Raw genomic sequence first — 21,211 nt, 5'->3', positions numbered from 1 at the left:
GAATAATTATCTTAAAGGTTATGCCATCTACACTTTAGCTATACTGATTATTAAAATCCTTAAAATCTGTGTATTAATTTTTCAAAGGTTTGAAACTATATAGTTTACTATTTCTCTCTTTTTCCCCCAAGCCTCTCTCTCATCGTCTCACTAATGCATTACGTATGTATACTTCATTTGGCAAATCGATTAACTCCACTTTCTGAAATTTTTAAAGCGGTTACCACTTCATAACATTACAGGTTATTGTTAGATAAGATTAGACGTGACCATGATTGGTTAAATTTTCTGTTTACTTTCCACAATAATTACAGTTTGATCATGTTATAGGGACATGCCTTGCACTTTTTGTTTAAATTCGTTATTGTTGTATTTCCGATTTGGTATGCCGTGATTTTTTTTATTGCATCTTTTCAATTCGTGGAAACTTTTGATTCTTCGGACGTTTGCAAATGAAACTACTCTGAAATTTTTGAAAAAATTTAATTATAAACAAAAACAACACTAAAGTTGAAAAATATATATTTACAGAAAATAATTTTCATCTATAAATTAATCACTATTTTTTTATGCTTATAAAAAGTGGCAGATAGTTAGTCAATTTCATAAACAGAATTTCTTGATGTTCTTTAATACGTTATTTGAATTTCAAATTGTTTATAAGGAAAACTCTTTAGTCCTCTTACGTGCTATCAATAATTATTGGACTAAGACTATGACTTAAGTAGGCAAAGATTTCTAGCCAATATCAAACCTATCTAGAGATAAGTAATTCCATAGGTAAGAACTGCCAGGATTTCTAAATTGTTATTCCAGTTCGTTGTTATGCAAATCAAAAATCCAAATCCACCAACATGTGCATTAAAGAAATATCTTTAGGCATTACCAGGAAAGATCACTGTATTAATGTCTGAGTTCAGAAGTAAACGAGATTGGTGGATATAAATCAATATAACTGCGAGTATTATAAATGGGCAGTTAATCAATTAAATATTGATTCATATGCATTTATTTTTGTCGAATATTACGAACACAAGGCTTATTCGTAACCACCACCATCATCACCACCATTTTTTTTACTATTACATTTTGTAAATTATAGGTTTGCATTTTTGATTAAAATGTTTTATTTAAGTATTTTAATCAAATTATTTATTATCAACAATATATTGCCTTCATGTGCGGATATGTTATATTTGCACAGTTTTGTCCATCACTGTAACTGTAGAGTTACCATCCTATCAGTATTCAATAAACATCTGTTAAAAATGCATTTTGGTTTTTTAATCCATATAAAAAAACAATTCACTTGTATTAACAGAATAAGTTGATTTTGTGAAAAGTTTTTGTATTAGTAGGCAAAGTGCATTATAAATACATATATAATAAACATTTTACATAGCAATTATGGCTCAGGATCGTGAAATTTTACGTATGATATGGGAAGGGCAAATAGCTATATGTTTCCAAGCTGATCCAGATGAAATAGTTGGCTTACAACAACCAGAAAATTTTCATCTAATGGTATCTCGATTAAGTTATTTACCTCTTGTAACAGATAAAGTAGGTAAAAACAACAAATTTAGCAGCTTTTATCAAATTTTAAATAGATTTATGTGTTTCATTTAATTTTAGGTCAAAAAGTTTTTTAGTCGATTTATTGCAAATGATCAATCAGATGGTGTTGTGTGGTTTGATTATAATGGCATTCCTTTGAAGCTACATTATCCAATTGGTAAGGCAAAGTACTCCATAACCATTCAGAGAGTAATAATTTTGTGAGAATTTATATTATTTATTTTTGTTTCTTCTGTAAATTTGTAGTACTAAAAGTAGGATGAGCTACTAACTACTAAGATTCTCGGTTTTTCTTTTTATACCCATCACCAAAGGATGAGGGCTATATCCATTTTGTCAAAATGTTTGCAACGCCCAGAAAAAAGCTTCAGAGACGCAACAATGCGTACATATTCTTAATTAGCATCAGATTTTGAATCGATTTAGGCATGTCCGTCTGGCCGTCTGCGTAATCTCTGTTGCAAACATCCTCCTTCAAATTTAGCAAAAACATTGGAAGTTCTCGCACGTATGTTGGTATTGAAAAGAGGCAAAATCGGTTGAAGGATTTACAGTACTACGTAAAGTGAAGATATGTCTGCTTTTTAAAAGGACTACAAAATTGTTTTTTTGCTTATTACTTATAAGCTATAACAGATAAATCTACAAAAATTTGAACTCGTATTCAATGATCGATGCTGGGGCCTCTGTAGAAAAATTAAAAAAGTCCACCAGCCCGCAGAAGAAAGCTTCAAAAACCTGATAAAGTATATAAATTCTAGGGCAGTTTCAAATTTGGAAAGCAGCTAAGCATTTCCATCTGTTTGTCTGCCCATCTGCCTGTTTGTGTAACTGCGTATAATTCGCGGTAAATATTCTCCCGTTAGCGAAAATGAAGATGTCGCCTAAAAATATGCAAGAGAGCTTTGAAGTGACATAAACTTTTTTCAAGGACACGGCCATAACGCCCACACACCTATGCGAGAAAAGCTTTTATTTTGAAAATAGAAAATATCAGCCGCGCCCACGCTATGCTATAGAGAATGAAAATTTATTTCTTTCCCATCTTTATTCTTTTCCAGGAAAAGTATACCCTTGCGTGAAAATAATGTGTAACTTTTGGTGTATTGTTGCAAAAACGAGTGAATTTGGCGAAGTGGTGTATGTACGGTGTTTAAGATTTAAAAGACTTAAAACGCAATTTAATTTCTTTAATGTATTTCATCGTAAACGTTTCAAAGCTTGGTTAACAAAAGACATCCGATTTATTCATTCAATAAATTGCATGTAAAAATGTCCTTGGAAGTAAGAAAGTTGAATTCGTTTCGGAACGAATCTCTTCACCAATCGTAGATTCGTTCTGTTAATTGCCATAATCCAGGGTTAGTTGCTCGATAGTTTTTTCAAATATTTTTAACAAATTTGATATCAATAATTTCTGTACTGCGTAGATGATTAGGATTAATATTCACTGACAAGAAATTTTAACTCTTTCTATGGTCATCAACCAAGGACGGAAAAATGCGTCACCTCTTATTTTATTTATCTTTTTCGCGACTCTGAAAGTTCTAACAGCAGTCGACTGTAATGTAATGAATGAAGAATATATATATATATATACAAGATAGGAATATATAGACATAGGATCAGCGATAATTGTTTCTGGTCTTTACAACTGAAATGACTCGGAATTTCGCTAAGCGGTCGGAAGCTTTATCGTTATTTTATGTATCAAAATGACGATCGATTGATCTGTTTTTATTTGGTGATTTATATTTTAGGTGTACTCCATGATTTGTTACGTGCGGAAGACGATAACCATCCTTGGTCTCTTACTATACATTTTTCTAAATTTCCTGAAGACTCTCTTGTCAAATTTGATACAAAGTAAGTAACAAGTCCCAAATCTATTTATGCTCTCAGCTATAATATGAATATTTGTTTGTAGAGATATTTTGGAATCATTTTTTATGTCTTGCCTCAAAGAAGCTGATGTCCTGAAGCATCGTGGTCAAGTGATATCTGCTATGCAGAAAAAAGAGCACAATCAATTATGGTCTGGATTAATAAATGATAAATTCGATCAATTTTGGGCTGTTAACAGAAGATTAATGGAGCCAGGCGCAGAGCAAGACACATTTAAACACATTCCAATACGCTTCTATGAAGAGGTAGATTTCTAATGATTAGTTTTGTTATTGTTGTTGTTTTATATTTAGTTTAATACTGAAAATTTGTATGTAAAACTTTTAAAAACAAATATATATATATATATATATATATATAGACTTTTTGCCGCGGAATGATATGTAAAATTTTTGTTTTATAGGATTCCGCCTATATGCAAAAGCTTATTTCACCCCTAACGGAAACGGGTCAAAAGAAAACTTTGCATGATTTATTGATTGAAATATCAACGCCTGTTCGTAATGCGGGTAAGATTGAGAAGATTCAAAAATGATACGAATTTTATTAGAATTTATCTAGCAGTCATTTTACACACACATACGTATACATTGTTGGTATTGTTAGGTGCTATAAGCAAAATAGTTTTTAATTTTTATATGAATTTTTATTTTTTTTTGTTTTTTGCTGGTTTTATAAATGGCCCAATACGTGCTTACCATGGGCCTATGTATTTGAATGTGTTTTTTTTTTTTTTTGGTTTTTTTGTTTCATAATAGTTTGCTCATTGAAATGTGTAAGGTAAGGAATTAACCTTTAGTAATGCGTTAAATTGAAATATATGTGAGACATAAGCCTCTTTCGGTCAAATTTATCGTTAGCAATGTGCATTACCTGATGCCGGCCTCTTCTTAAATGAATTTATACGTACCTTTCATATATGAGTACGTGTAAGAGCGCATTTGTAAGAGCAATGATCATTTTGGAAAAACCTAAATACTAGTAAACGAAAAGTAGGAAAAACAAAAAAAAAAAAAAGAAGAAAAAATAAACGCCATTGTATTTGCCGAAAGATTCATTTTCATTGTTTTTTCGTTTATTGTTTTAGAGAAAGAAAATGAAACAAAAGAACTTCGAGCTCAGTCACCCTATTGTGCTCAGGATTGAGTATTTTCATTCAATAACAAATGTTTTACGTTATTGCTTCTTTGAAAGAAAGGCAGGTTATTCCTCATCAGGATTTTCCCCAGATGTTCATCTAGTAAGTTTTTGTAAGTGTGAAATTTTTATTTGTGTAAAATCAACTTTAAGGTTTTTCCGACGAAAGAAAAGCAAGTGAGAATAATAATAATGTTCGGCTTCAACCAAATTATCGTCATACACTTGGCGCAATGTACGTGTGTAAACAACAGATTTGTTTCTTGTGTTTCTTCACTTCAGCAATAAAGGATGTTAGAAATAACGCACATATATATATATTTTCTGTAAATTAAACATTAAGTATTAAGTCCACTGGGAGATGGAATTATAATTTGATCCTTTCCGTTGACATAGTATTTAGTAGATGTTCACCGTCGAACCTCGCCAATAATATATAAATTTTTTGCCTCAGTCTTCTCGATTCAAATACATTTTTTCACTAATCTTCTTGGCGGTAGAATAGCTATAGAGGCTGTTATGCGTAACAATCATCTGTTGTGTTGATATTTATACACCTTAAGCATTCGAAAATCGGGTAGTCGGTGTTAAGCGAAAATATTTTATTTGCCGGCCGCCTAGAGACATCACTTAGGTTAAGGTGAAAAGTACCAAATTCTACGATATTATTTAAGGATTACCGCGTTATTCTCACACTCTTGCCTATATAAACGATTATATGATCCTTTAGGTTCGAAATGATAAGCCTTAATTTACTTTAAGATATTTGCAGACAGTTTTCCCACTTGTTTTTTTTTTTCTTTTTTTTTATCATTCGCAAGGTGTGAAAAAATCACACTTTACTATTTATTTAACACAAATTTTCAGAGCATTAAGCAAATGCTAGAAATTGTTATGTGCGCTTATATGCGGGCTTATCTAATCAAAGTTATCTACACGTTTTCAGTCTAAAGTCAAACTGTTTAGACTCATTTTGTTTCTACATTTCTTTCTTTCCTCTAAAATGGTCCTTCGACTATCTGCATTATATGCACATTATGTGTGTGTGTGTGTGTGTGTAATTTCGTGTTTATATTTCACGCTTCTATACAATTTACACATATTTTGGTAACAATGAATGAACGTTGCCGGATGCACAGGCCTATAGTAAACATATTATGTTGATATGTAAAGAATTCTTAATTTATGCAGCGCATAAAAAACCCAACCGAAAGGAGATTTTATTTATCTATCTTAGAGAATTAAAAAAAAAAGAGTCATATGCGTTAAATATTGTTCTTAGTTATTCTATAAATTGTCATCAGAGTTGAGTGTGTTGGTTGATTCATATAAAAAATTTATATTTTAAAAGTCGTCATCAATTGTTTAAAAAATGAAGGTTTTTGGTGTGGACGCTTTGGCATTTACCAATACAATGTTCTATTCAAGAGTCGATGCGATAAGGCAGACACATATCCACACACACACACACACGTTCGCATTAGTCATTAGTAATTGCAAGTCGTTTTAGATTTAATGGCTTATTACGAGTGCCTTCCACATTTCATCCTTAGATGTAGATCAATTCTTGCACATAATATATGTATCTAATTGTGCTTTGTGTATCCGTCGTCATCGAATGACGAGGTGTATGTCATTTTATTAAAACGTTTGCAATGCCCAAGAAAGCAGCATCAACGAATCCACAAACTATGCATATTCTTGCTCAGCATCCAATTCTGATTCGACTTAAGCAAGTCAGTCCGTCTGTTGTAAACATTCTTCCGTGTATAAAAATTAAGCTACCAACTTCAAATGTGGCAAAAACATTGGAAGTTCTTGCGCTTAGGTTGGTATTGAAAGGGGCTGAAATTGGTTGAAGGACCGGCCTACAGTAGTACATAAGGTGAGAAATTGTCTATTTTTTAAAAAAACATTAAAATTTTTTTTTTTTTTTTTTTTTTTGTTATTACTTATGAACTGCAGCAGGTAAATCTAGAAAAATCCGCCTGAGTGACTGAGTAGGCAAGTGTCTCGACTAGCAATTCAATGTTCGTGGATTTCAATCTCAAGTGCGGTAGATTTTTTAATAAAACCGAAAGCCTGAGATGCTAGTGCTTTAAGACTTTAGTCTTAGAATTTATTCTCTGGCTAAGTTTATAATAATAATAATAATAATAATAATAATAAATCTAGAAAAATTCGAACGCATATTTTATGGGCGATGCTGTAGCATTTGCTGAAAAATTGAGAATATAGGCCACGCCTATTCGATACTAAAAAAAACGCGTAAAAGAATAGTTCAAAAATCCCATAAAATATATAAATTCTTGGCCAATTTCAAATATGGATTGCAGCCAAGCATCTGCCATATGTTTGTTCGCCCATTTGTATGTTTGTGCAACTGCGTAGTATTTTTGGTAAACATTCTCCCGTTAGCGAAAATGATTTTGCGAAAGAATTTGAGAGTGACTTCAACTTTGCCGAGGACACGCTTACAACGCCCACACGCGTATGCGATAAAAACTTTTATTTTGAAAATAGAAAAAAAACTCAGACGCGTTCACTCAATATTCTAGAGCATGATAATTGAGTTCGATTACTTTTTTGGTCTTTCCTAGGTGATGGGTAACGGTGATGCATATAAAAAATTTGATCGCGACCGAATATAATTTTCTTACCTATTAATGTTATTCTTGTCTCGTTGGCCATTTTATTCCAATATAAAGTACTGTCCCATCAGTTAAAGCATTTGCTATCTTTAAGATGATTTTTAGAAACTTTCCTCTGCCGATGTTTTTCGGTACAACTTTTCAAGTGTGAACTTCATTCTTTTAAAAACGGCTTTGCATCCTACATTTCTCCCGGAGTGTAAGGCCGTCATAGTTTACAATTACTACTAGAATTCCATGAATATTAAATGAATTGCGAGACATATGTCGCGACCTTCGTAGTTTCAATAGTTTGTATACTTTGTCAGACGATTTCATGAATCGTTTAGCTTGGCATTGTCTTTGCGAGTCCCAGGCCTACTCAGTCAGCTCCTTCATTGGTTTCAATACCGAAATCGTCGAGTAACCAAGATGGCTGCACATTATCGCGTTTCCCTCTAGTTCTAGTTCGGGGTTCGAAGGCATCCCTTTTGAAGACCTTGAGATCAGCTCGGAGTGAATGGAAATAATTTTCTCCTTTATTGGCTTTCTAATAAGTGCGATGCACATGGAGAGATTGCAAAAACTTCTGCCTAAAATATGGACGGAGTGCGTAATCTAGCGGTATGGATTCTTGAAATCTTTGTTCCGGCTTTAAACCATCATGCGATTTGCGGTATGGTCACTCTAAATTGGTGGGTGGCCATTGGCTTTGTGGTACACTGATTCACATATACGTTCCCTGTACACATCGTGTTTAAGCCCTTGAGATCATCCGGTTTAAGTTGGTTAATAATTGATAATCTGAATGCGATGAGGTAGGCCTATAGCTATTCCATAGATATGGAAAGGGGTACTGTGCCCAAAAAGGCGTGAGTTTGCCATTTTAGACGGCGTTGGAAAATATTTTGATCAAGTGTTAGACCAATATCTCAATATTGAAGGCAAGTTATATTTCTATTGAATATTGTAGATATACTCATAAGTGAACCACGCCCTCTTTTCACTTAAATTTTAAATTGTTTTTATTGACTTTTTTATATCAATATATTGCTATAAATTAGTGAATTAAAGTTCTTATGTATTTTAAGTGTTTTTGTGCCCAGATCGCGGTCATCTATAATATTCATTGCTATTAATTAACTTGTAGACTCGATAATATCTATGATTTAAGTACCTTCTCCAAGTCTTTATAATATGCCGTCGATGTCTAGAGTACCTGTTTATAATCTATATCAGTTGCGATACGAGAGTATATTAAGTTCGTGTGAATGTGCGCGACATTGAGAAGGCACTTGCAATAGATGCATCTTTTATTACATCGATCAGTTCAGAATAATATTCTAAGCTTGTATGCCATCTTATTTTCTTGTGTTCGACATACAAGTCGCAATTTTTGAGACGTTTTGTTGCACTGATGTGCTTTAACTCAATGACGAACACTATTGAAATTGAGTCGAACCGAACCACCTTTTCGAGCACATGCCTATTTTTTGAAAAGTCGGTATATGGATAAGTATAGGGTGCTGTAGGACCATCGATTTTGGTTCGACTGATACAATAAGAAGAAGTGTATCTCATTCAAGTGGATCGCTCTAACTGTTGTGTACATACATGCATGCGATAAAATTAATATGCTCTTACCGTAAATTGTCGTAGAGTTTAATAAATCGAACACACACAACTAGGCATTCTCGGAGCCCGGAGTACATTTGTTTTAATGTCTTATCTCCGAATGGATAGAAATGCTTACGATTTTTTTTCCTCACCCTTCCTCCACAACTCACCCCAAATCCCGCTCCCATCACAATACGTAGCTGTTTACTAAATTCATTAATTCGAAAGCGGCGAATAAAATTGTATTGAAAGCAATCTGTTAATCGCAATTATAAATTTAATGTACATTTTAATTTAGTTTTAATTAAAATTTAAGTCAATAAAGTGAATTATTGCTTTTTCTTATATTACTTCTGCTGAGATCTTAATTCATTTCATTTGCTTTTTCATATTTCAGTTGGTTTTCGTACTCATGGTATAGATGTTCATTGTGATACGCAACTGCAGTGGATGTCCGAGCATTTAAGCTATCCGGATAATTTCTTGCATTTACTTGTTTTCTATGAAAATGTGTGAAAAAAACAAAATTAATAATAATATTGAATAAGAAGGCTATACGTTGTTTGTTTGTTTGTTTGTTTTTTGCGTTAAGTTAATTAAAAATTTTTTTTTGATATTTTAATAAAATTTTGCAATAAAATTTGCAATGATATCAGGAGTCGCTAACGATTGACCACATGACACATCATAAAGGCTAAGCCCAAGCTCAAGCCCCTGCGTTCAGTCATCTAATGTATTAGAAAATCTTTAGTATTAGGAAATATCGAGCTATAATTGAACTAAAAACATATAGACAGAAATCAAGCAAACGATAAAATCGGACAGCAATACTTAAAAATATGTAGACAATTTCGTTATTTACTTATGCAGATAAAATAAAGGAAAAGAAAAAAAAAAAAAGAAAAATAATAATGAGAAAGAGGATAACCGCATTATATAACGCGCAAATTATAATATTTGAAATGTTAGTAAAGTGCAATTAAATATTTAACCTTGAAATGTAGTTTTATGCGAAAACGTTTTTTTTTTTGTTGATATTTCGCGAGAACTGTTTTATATATGAGAGAGGAAGGGGATTTGGAAAAGGCTTGAACTGTTTTATCGAATTAGGTTAATTCGGTTGGTTTCCTACTATATCCTTGTACAATACTTGACTTGGTAGACTAAACATATGAAATTCTTAACAGTGAATGCTATATATATATATATATATATATATATATATATATATATTTCAGAAGTGGAGAAAAATATTGAATCTTAAAATATAAAATTTTAATTTTTAATTGCTTGAGAAACAAGCGGGAAGATTGAAAAAGCTGTTGTATGTCTCTGAAAGGATTAAAGCACTTGGATATCTGTTACGTATACAAAAACTGATTATTATTACAATATATATATATATATAATATATAATAATATATAATATAATATATAATATATAATATAATATAATATATAATATAATATATAATATAATATATAATATAATATATTATATATTATATATCAATTTGTTTAATAAATGCAATAAATCATCCGTTGTTGATTTGTTGATTCCCGGAAGAAGAAGAAAAAGATATATGCGGAGCAAGGAAAAAAACTCGTGGCGTTTTCTCCAATAGATTGCTTTACGATCATGTGTCATTGATAGCACCAACGCGGTCAAGAACATAGTTCAGGGCTCGTAGATAACGAAACTAAGTAAGAAAACTTAATTTAACTATAAAAAAAGGATATTTTTTTGGTCCTGTATAATCTTGAGCGAATTTGATTGATTTTATCCATTTTTTGCTTCCGTACTTATCTGTACGGGCACACAAATCGTTTTTGTCATTTTATCTCTTATAGTTTATGAATCATTTTTCTGCTTGCGAAAATGATAAAGACAATGCTCTCCAAGGCGGTTAGTATCAGCTTTCAATGAGTTTACCAAATTTCGAGCTTCATCGTCATTTCTGCGTCCGGTAGAATGTATAAATCAAATGGACTGACAGATGGACAGATGGACGTGGATACGTATATCAAGATCGACTTAAACGATATAAACTGATTTCGTTTAAAGGGACACATACTTTCGCAAGCAATGTGAAAAAATTCGTTTTGGCTACGGTGAGATGGCTTATTAAAATCAACAGGAAGCGGTTGGTTTGCTCGTTTCTTCTCTTGAAATTCTCCTGTTAAGTATGTGCTGTGACTCGTGTATCGTGAGGAAGACGTCGTTAAAATCTATTATGTTAACCAGCCAGACGATATGCATCTTTAATGATTGTGTAGAAATTGAGAGGGATTGTCTGGGCCGTTTTGATGCATCCACTGTATAATTCTCTTGATGTTAAGCAAAGCCTGCGGAAATCTCTTAGTTAAGAATTCCCGGAATTTCTTGATCTCTTTCAACTAAATAGACGAGAAGAGAAGAAAGAAAAACAAGCAAACATCTCGCTTAGAGTCACACTCACAGTCCATAAGAATCGAAATTTTGAGATGGTCTCACTAATCCAACGCCAACAAGGAAAAAGCTTGACATTTGATATTAGTAACCTTGATTAGTTACTTATCGATCACATCATGATTCGCAAATCGATCTAGAAAATTGGTAAGGGCCGCCATCAGTATGACATCCTCAATGCCCATCATTGGATTTTTGGGGATATAAGGAATTTACAGTTTTGATAGGATAGGATAAGATGTGCAATTTTACAATGGATTCTAAATGAGTTCATTATTCGTATGTTCGATTATGTGTAGTTAGGAGAGTCATCGAAATAGACCCACTTTTCATTATACGAATCAAACAGTCAAATCATTTACTACATCGCGTTTTTATACCCTTCGCCAGTTGTCGTACAAGATATATTAAGTTAATGCGAACGTATGCAATATGCAGAGGGGCTTAAGATAGACTCACTTTTTATTATACCGACGGATTCAGAATCGTAATCTGAATTGATCTAAGTCTGTCTGTGCGACCGATGTCTGTCCAGTCTGTAAGTTTGTGCTCAAGTTGCAATTCGCATTTCTTGAGATATTTTGAAGAAAATTTGCTTTAGTGACGAACACTATTGAAAATGGTTCGCATCGGTCCTCTGTTTCGATCGCTCCCCATATAACAGCGTATTCTGAAAACTTGTTATATGGAAAAAAATTTGCAGTTTTCAAAACTTCTCGGCGTTCTAAGTTGATAAGAAAACTTTCGATCGGCTGGAGTAATTTTTGAATCTCCTCTCATCTAACGAAAACTGAAGTTCATACAATAAAAAGTTATAATTTTCAATGCTTCATAGTGAGAATTATATAATAATAGTAAGTTAATATAAAAAAATGAACTGTAACAAATTTGAAGTATCTCGGCCTATTTTTTGAATCCTAACCTAATAAAGATTTTCACGAAAATTGATCCTTTGTAGAGCAGAAAAGTCGAACTTTTAATACACGATGATGAAAATTGATGTATAATGTTATAGTAAATAATATCAGGAAAAATGTGATGTGAGGTATTTAAGGGTCGGCCAAGCTCGATTATAATGTTCTTAATTGTTTACATTGGCTAAATTGAAAAAGAAAAAAAAAAAAAAATTTGATTGCAAGACGAGGATGAGGAATATTAAAGCTCAATTCATTTAATCGGAAACATTGGATCAATAACATCATTTATTAACTTTGCCAAGACAGGAAGTACTTAAGATAGTCTCTACGCTTCTCCAGAGAAATGTAAAGGTATCAAAGCAATTAGTCATTTTCGTGCAGTGACAATGCGACAAATAACACGATAACTCTAACGTGAAAGGTAAGAAATATCTCGGTCCACATATAAATTGAAACGAAATCTGTAACAAAATACGTTATTCTGTTCAATTCTGTCTTGAAAATAACAGCCGGTCATGTTGGTTCTGATTTATAGGATTCAAGCAAGGGCTATGTAAAGCAAAGTGTGTATATATATATATATGTGCGTGTGTGTGTTTGTGTGTAGGATTCTGAGTTAAAGGAAAAGAAGCAATTTGATGCCGTCCGATCATATTTAGTTATAGGATAACTTAATGATCGATCAAAAACCATTGACACTTGGGAAGTTCCAAGCGATCGCCTTGAGGGCTTTTTCGCTAGATTCACACTGTAGTGGAAAGCATTTTGAAAATTTTATTATCAAGTTGATAATAATAATCAATCAATTAAATGTTAGGGAAAACCTAAGCAAAACTAACTAAGCGAGATAACGTGCGTTTGCAAGCCAACGGGATAGCGCTTGACAAGTGAATTCAAGGCAGCTAGTAGCGGTTCATTTGTATCATGGAAGTGCTTGTTGATAATAAGAAAATAATTGATTTGTTAAAACACGTTCACACAATTTAAAAATGCAGACTTACTTTGGCAATGCTTGTGCATTTAGTTATTAATAAAAATTTTATTCGCAACGATTGAAAGCCTCTCCGATAGCTTGTATGACAAAGTTCCAAGGCATGCAGGTTTTAAGCATATAAATCTTTGCGAAAGTCTATCAAAACATCCTCGATCTGACGGTCATATATATTATATTTTATTGAAATATTTTGACCGTTTTAATCGTTCATAGTTGCATTCATTTCGTGATGAAAATCCATTATTAATACTTATTATACTTATTATATATATATATATATATATGTGTGTGTATATATATATATATATATATGATTGAGTTGACTTTGCAATGATCTTTGTAGAAATTGTCAGTGATTTAAATGTGATGGAAATGTCCAGACAATCGTTCTCTGCTTACTTCTTTAACGGCTAATGTCATAAAATATTTTTTTCATTTTCAATATATGTCCGCCGCACAACGAAGAGAAGTAAGTATTGCTGAGATACATGAAATACATTTCCGTTTCGAAATCATGCGTTCATGCCCAGGCAGCCGACACTATACAAAAGATGAAGAAAAAAGAAAAAGAATCAAAATAATGAAAAAAAAAAAAAAAAAAAAAAAAAAAAAAAAAACGATTTGCATAATGAAAGTAAAAGATTAAAATGAAGAATTAAGAAATTAATGCGTAGATATGTACGATCGTATAAACAAATAAGTAAATGCGTGTTCGTTACTCGAGTAGCAATTGAAACGATAATGTGTCATATGTTAACAATGTGTAAAAAATGCAAAGAGAAAAAATGCAGTAGACGAACAACACGAACGCTTCAGGAAGATATGTAATTGTCGGCATGATTGGCCGTTAGAAACTCCGCTTCTTATGTTCTCATGTTCTCTCAAAATTATTCGCAAATTAAAAAATGATGATAATTGAAGACAAGAAATGAACTATGGTAAAAAAACAAAAAAAAAAATCAAAAAAAAAAAAAGAAGTCAAATCAAAAGTCAAACCATAACTTCTTAAAAAATGTACACAAACTGTTTCGCAGACAATGCGATATCAACGGCGAAGCATTCGTTAGAGAATTATTTGATGATGAGCAAACGTAACAATTAACTCAAGCACTTGGCGGCTATAGAAGCAGTTTTACATCAGCCTAACGCAGTTAGATCTAAATAAGATGTTAATGAAATTTTTTTTTTTTTTTTTTTTTTTTTTTTTAAAGAAAATCTTAAGCATTTAACACGTTTAGATGACTTGTTGTATGGGGTTATTTGAAGTCGTTGGTCTACAGCGATAAACTTGATTCGATTCATGCATTAAAAACGGCAACTGAACGCGCTACTCATGACATTGGGCGCAGATTTATTGAGTAAAGTGCATTGCGATTTTTCGTTCCCGCTATATAGGGGTCGTTTGAATGATATCGTGTTTAGAAGAGCCTGCCTGCCTGCCTGCCTGCTTTCTTTTTAATTTTGCAAAAATCGCTCTCACTCTTATTGAACAACTCTGTATATATACATACACACACACACACACTAAGTAAGGCTATCATCATCGAATGTTTTCCTTGCGTCCAAGTAAATTAAAAAAAAAAAAAAAAATCTGTAAATAATTGTTAGTGTAATGAATAAAACTAAAAGAGAAAGAAAATGAGCATCAAACACATAAGACTATGGGGCTCTATTTTAGAAGAGAAATTCGGCTATTTGAGCCTGATAGTAATTAATCAAGTACTTGTAGGCGATTGCAGAATATCGATGGGATTACCTTAGTTGTACCGAATGCAATTTTTCTAATGTGTGTACTTTATAGCGTAAGGATTTCGTCGCAATTGCAGATAAGAGAGGAGAAGAAACGTTCTTTAGCCATCCAGCCATTAGTGCGGCCAAGGTGAATTCTCACAAATCTTTCGATCTTAATTTTATCAATATTTCTTGAATGTAACGCGTGAATAAGGTGAGGATATAACGGTAATAGTCCAGATAAATTTTCCCTTTAATTCTCCTTCCAATGTATTGACTTGGACTACTTCCAACTTTTCGTGCGATGTCGCGCATAATTAGCAGAGGCACAGGAAGCAGTAGACTTTGTCGCTCGATTTCCAATAAATAATTTAAGAGAGTGTACTGCTAAATAAACTAACTAAACTAATCGTTTTGGGCTAATCCGATTTTTTTATAAATGGTTATGGAACAGTCTTCGAAATATGGACTAGGCGGGTCAATTTCCATACATTTGAGATAATCAAATGTGCTCCTTTAAGAAGTAGAATATTATGTTACGACAATTGTTTTTTATTTGCAAAACCTGATGAAGAAGAAGAGCAATCATTTCAAAATTTTATACAAACAACTTTGGAAAGTTAATCGAACTTTCAACATTCAACATTTGTTCTTACACGAATTCCTTTGCAATTGTTTTTATTCTGGAAATGGCTTTGACTCACATAGTTTTACGGGCTGCGCTACAAAGAATGTGATGATAAATGAATATATCGTACGATTCGAATGAAAACTCGGAAATATAGTTTCAATTGACATTCACTCGGATCATCGAATTCTCGATTCATTGAAATCGAATTGATCGAATTCTATTTTAAAAATTACAAGTTCATATATTTGCATAATTTTGATTATTGATGCTGACACTTAATTGCTAGCAACATCAGTCTCTCTCTCATCACTGTTTTTGGTTGATTGTTCAAAACGATTTTTCATACAAAAAATTCAAGAAAAAAAATGAAGAAAAAAAAAAAAACAACCAAATCGTATGTATATATATATATGTATACAAAGAGATAGAGATAGATGTATAAATGTATGTATGTGTTTTCATTACTTTTTGCTGATCGTTTGTTGTTCATCTTCGAAGAATTCATCGGCGTTAAAGTAAAATGTGGTTGGAGTTGGATTTTGTTGTATACATTTATGCATGTACATATACATATATATAGTGCAAATATGTACATATGAACTTATTTTGTATCATTGGACTACTTTGAAGTATACTTTGTGGAAGTGCTTTCTTCACTTTGGAAGAATCACTTTATAATATATATGTATGTATACATATGTATACATTTGTGTGTATGTATGTATGTATGGATGTATGGATCGGTATATTTTCAGCATGTATGCAGTGTTGAATTACTTGACATGAATATTTTTCTGCATCCATAAGTGAGTAAAAAATATAAATGGGTGTGAAATATATACATATATATATATATATATATATATATATATGCGCGCGTGTGTGTGTGTGTGTGTGTGTGTATGTGTATGTGAAGATTTGACTGGCTATAAAAACATCGAGTATGTTCACGTATTTAGTACAGTCTCTGGAAGTGCAGGTTTTCTGGTTTTCATTCGGTTTGTGTTCATATGAACGTAGGTACTTACATACATTCAAGCATATTCGTAGGTATGTATAGCACACGCATATATAACTTCATGTTGTTTCTGTAATGACACGACGCCAGAGTGCCAGCTTTTATTTGTTTAATATTCAAACCTCCATCCTCTGGCCCCTTCTTCAACCATAACCGTATAACGACCAATACAATAACGCATACATACAAATAACAACTTATCGCACAGGCGAGTATCTGATTTAAAAGCACAAAACATTTATGAATGTTGCATATATATATATATATATATATATATGTATATATCTTAATGGCTACATATGTGAAAATATGTGTTTACTTTTTTTTTTTTGTATTTTGTATTTTTTATTTATTTATTTTTTTTTTTTTTTTGCATCTGTATGTGTGCTTATATGCTTTCATATTGTTTTGTCTGTATGGATTTATGTTCATATACAAATGTATAATTGTGGTATATTGCCGCCAGAGTGGTTCGATGGCGACAGACTGTCTGGCAGGTACGGCGTTTTGTATTCATACGATACATTTATGTGCATAGCATGTACGCATACATTTATAAGAATAAGAAAAAGAGGAATAAACACACAAAAAAAAATATATATATATATATATATTTATCAGTATGAAAGGGGCATATAGATTACATTACATATACATTGATATAAACACATATATATATATATGACATACTTATGTATAAGCATTTATTATATGTGATTCACGTTAAGCATTCAGTTTCAGTTACGTTGTGTTGTTGGCTTTTCTAAGAATATTCTTTCTTACAAACTTTTTGCGCTTATGCATATGTATTGATGCATAAATATACGCTACGTATATATATATATATATATATATATATATATATGCATACATATACACACGCAAATATGCAGATATACAGATATACAGATATACAGATATATATATGTATATATATATATATATATATTCATGCCCGATTGTAGCGCTATAATCAAAACACATATTGTAAGGAGAAAAAAAATAAATAAAAAAATAAACAATGATCGCGGGCTCAAATCCCAAGTGCGGTAGAGTTTTGAATACAGGCGAGCATATATATATATGATCTGAATTATTCGGCAGCCTTTTAATCCACACTTTGTAAATTTATTTACAAAATATATAGATCATAAACAAATAAATAAATAAAATGCAAAAAAAAAAAAGAAACAAAAACAAAATTTAAAATATTAAAAAGCACCGACAATAACAATATTCTACAAATTATAACGATTTAAAAACAATAAATAGCGCATGTATTTACAAATAACATATTGTTTTTATTTTTTTTTTATTTTTTATTTTTTGTACAATCTTAATTTAATAGTAGCAAAAAATGTGTTTAAAAAGATTCAAAAAAAAAAAAAAAACACATTTTCTTAATGATTATTAAAGCAAGTATGTGAACAAAGTACAATAAGTTCGCTCACTAAGCAAATTTGTTGCCATTTCAATTATTGCGAATAAGTTTGAATACAGCAAACAACAGCAATAAGAAAAGCAAAAAAAAAAAAAAAAAACCAATAGTCTTTCTCGAATTGTTAAATAAATGTTAAATAGAAAATCATTATTTTTATCAAGCCTTATTGCAGATATTGCAGAATGAATGCATATATATATATATATATATGTATATCTACGAAGTTAATGATCAATCTAGATATTGATAGAGAGGAGCTTTTCTGAATCTGAGCCCGTATTGCTTTCCTCCAACGACGAAACAATGGCCGGGTGAATGTATATATATATATATATATATATATATATATATATATATATATATATATATACATATATATGTATAGGTATATGTATATATATATATGCATATATATGTGATGATCACCCTAGATATTGGTAGAGAGGAGCTTTTCTCAATCTGAGTCTTGTATTGCTTTCCTCCAAGAACGAAACAATATATATATATATATCTATGAAGTTAATGATCAATCTAGATATTGATAGAGAGGAGCTTTTCTGAATCTGAGCCCGTATTGCTTTCCTCCAAGGACGAAACAGTGGCCGGGTGAATGCTTGGATAAGTAACTTTTGTCTGTTTCTCGGCATTTTCGATGCAAATTGTCTAGTGTGGGTAAGAGTTACCGGATCATGTAGCATTTTTTTAATATACGAGCCGATGGAAAGTTTTTTCCGATGTTTAGTTCGATGTTCATCTTCTCGATCGAGGCCAATATTAATGAAACACACAAGTGTGTCTAGGCACAAAAATGTAAGCAAAAGTACACTCCAATGTAGTGAGTGAACACTTGTATTGCTAGAAGTTATCAATATAATTGATTTCGTCGTAGAAGATGCTATTAAGTTGAAATTTCTATTATTATTATGATATTATTGAGTGTTTGAGTGCACAAATTTTGATCACTTCTTCCCCAACGAAAGGCATTAATTGTGGAAAACTGGTACAATATATTAGTTTGGGGAAAAAGAAATCCATTATTTTTTCGGTAGATGGCTGCACTGATAGATTTCTCGCAAAGTATCGATCAAACAATTTCCAATACTGTACATTTACATACTGTACATATCGCAGTAATAAAAATTCTTTTGCTGTTTTTTGTTTGGTGCATTCAGTTGTGAGTTACAGCGTGTTAAAAATGGAAGTGAACAAAGAGAAAATTCGGTACATTTTACAGTTTTTCTTTGACAAAGGCGAAAAGGCAAGCCAGGCGGCTAACATTGTGAATGGTGTTTATGGTTCCGATACTGTAACAGCCAATTATGTGCAATTTTGGTTTCGTAGCGTCCGTTCAGGAATTTTTGATGTTAAAGATGCACCTCGCACAGGTAGGCCGGTCGTCGAAAATGTCAATAAAATCGGAGAAATGATCGAAGTTGACCGGCATGTTAGCAATCGTAACATCGCCCAGGAGCTAAAAATCGACCATAAAACAGTTTTAAACCATTTACACAAAGCTGGATTCAAAAAGAAGCTCGATGTTTGGGTGCCACACCAATTAACAGAAAAAACATGATTGATTGAATTTCCATCTGCGTAGCCTTGGCCAAACGGAATGAGATAGACCCATTTCTTAAACGGATGGTGACTGGAGATGAGAAATGGATCACATACGATAACCCTGTGCGAAAACGATCGTGGTCAAAGAGCGGTGAAGCACCTCAAACGGCCAGGAAGGTTTTGCTATGCATTTGGTGGGACTGGAAGGGGATTATTTATTATGAGTTGCTTCCATATGGCCAAACGCTAACTTCTGATCTCTACTGTCAACAACTGGACCGTTTGAAGATAGCGATTGACCAGAAACGGCCAGAATTGGCCAACAGGAGAGGTGTCGCGTTCCACCAGGACAACGCTAGGCCACACACATCAACAGTGACTCGCCAGAAACTTCGGGAGCTTGGTTGGGAAGTTTTAATGCATCCGCCATACAGTCCGGACTTGGCACCAAGCGATTATCATCTTTTTCTTGCATTGCAAAATTTCTTTAATGATAAAAAATTGGAATCTAGGGAGGATTGTGAAAATCGACTACTAGAGTTTTTTGCAAATAGAGACCAGGACTTCTATGAGAGAGGCATTTTGAAGTTACCTTTAAAATGGCAACAAATCATACAACAAAACGGTGCATATTTGACCCAAATCGGACAATCCGAAGCATGTTAAATAAAGTCCTGAAGTTCATATAAAAATAATGGATTTCTTTTTCCCCAAACTAATATATATATATATCAACCCAAGGTAGTTTCCATTCTACATTTCAACAACATTTTACATTTTATTTGGTAACGTGACGATATCATGTTAAAATAACTTTTCAGCGATCCATTCACCGACTCACTTGTTCGCATTTGTTCAACTTTGCTTTGAATCCGCATTCCGACAAGCCCTGCTGCACCGATTTGAACAATTGGCAGGAGGCGTCACGTCTGGTAAGTACGTAGAATGTGGCAGAACTTCCCATTCGAATTGCAACCGTGTGAGTGTGTGTCCTTGACAACTATCTTGCAAGAAGTGATCAAAATATGGAAATTTTTAGTCAATTCGTGTCGCCATTTTAAAATCGTTGAAACCAAAACGCGCTATGATCGCGACAAGTTTTCGAACGTGTTTGATGGGATTTGGCAGCAAATTTCTTCAAATAAAAAAAAAAAAAAACAAGAGCAAGAGAATTTAAAAGAAGAAGAATTTTTGAGGGCTCTATGATTAGCGTCATGCAGAGGAAGATGAAAAGTATCGAAGTCAATGGTTATGCATACCGCTCTGCTCTATTTCTCATTTCTTTTATCATTTTTACCTGTACAAGTAGCCGATTAAAATTCTTGCAAACAGACCAAACAAATAAATTCTAGGGCTAAAAAGACGATGATCATTAGCAACTAAGATTAGCTAAGGATCTTCTTTTTTAGCGTTAGATAAGAAAATCAAATACTTTATTGATATTAAGTTCTTCAGGTATTTTTACGATATCCACGGTAAAGTATATGTTCATCCATTAGATATTGTCACTGGCAGTCACAGATCGGAGAAGTAATTTTCTTAAGCACTCATTGATATGTTAGTTGCAATAGTATGCCCAAGGCGGATTCTTCATCTTTGATCTTGA

General features: G+C 32.5%; 1 protein-coding gene across 1 annotated transcript; it reads left to right on the top strand.

Annotated features, from left to right (window-relative positions):
* Nucleotides 1-1,390: 1,390 nt before the first annotated feature.
* LOC119644626 (autophagy protein 5) lies at nucleotides 1,391-9,413 on the top strand. The gene is made up of 6 exons (XM_038044254.1): nucleotides 1,391-1,563; nucleotides 1,636-1,735; nucleotides 3,339-3,444; nucleotides 3,506-3,728; nucleotides 3,887-3,992; nucleotides 9,265-9,413. The coding sequence occupies exons 1-6, from the start codon at nucleotides 1,408-1,410 to the stop codon at nucleotides 9,381-9,383; spliced, it is 810 nt and encodes a 269-aa protein (XP_037900182.1). The 5' UTR covers nucleotides 1,391-1,407; the 3' UTR covers nucleotides 9,384-9,413.
* Nucleotides 9,414-21,211: the final 11,798 nt, after the last annotated feature.

The sequence above is a fragment of the Glossina fuscipes genome, unplaced genomic scaffold (genome assembly GCF_014805625.2).
Source record: "Glossina fuscipes isolate IAEA_lab_2018 unplaced genomic scaffold, Yale_Gfus_2 0, whole genome shotgun sequence".
NCBI classification, from domain to species: Eukaryota; Metazoa; Arthropoda; class Insecta; order Diptera; family Glossinidae; genus Glossina; species Glossina fuscipes.
Note: the sequence above shows the minus strand (reverse complement) of the source record. Positions and strands in the feature narration are given on the sequence as shown.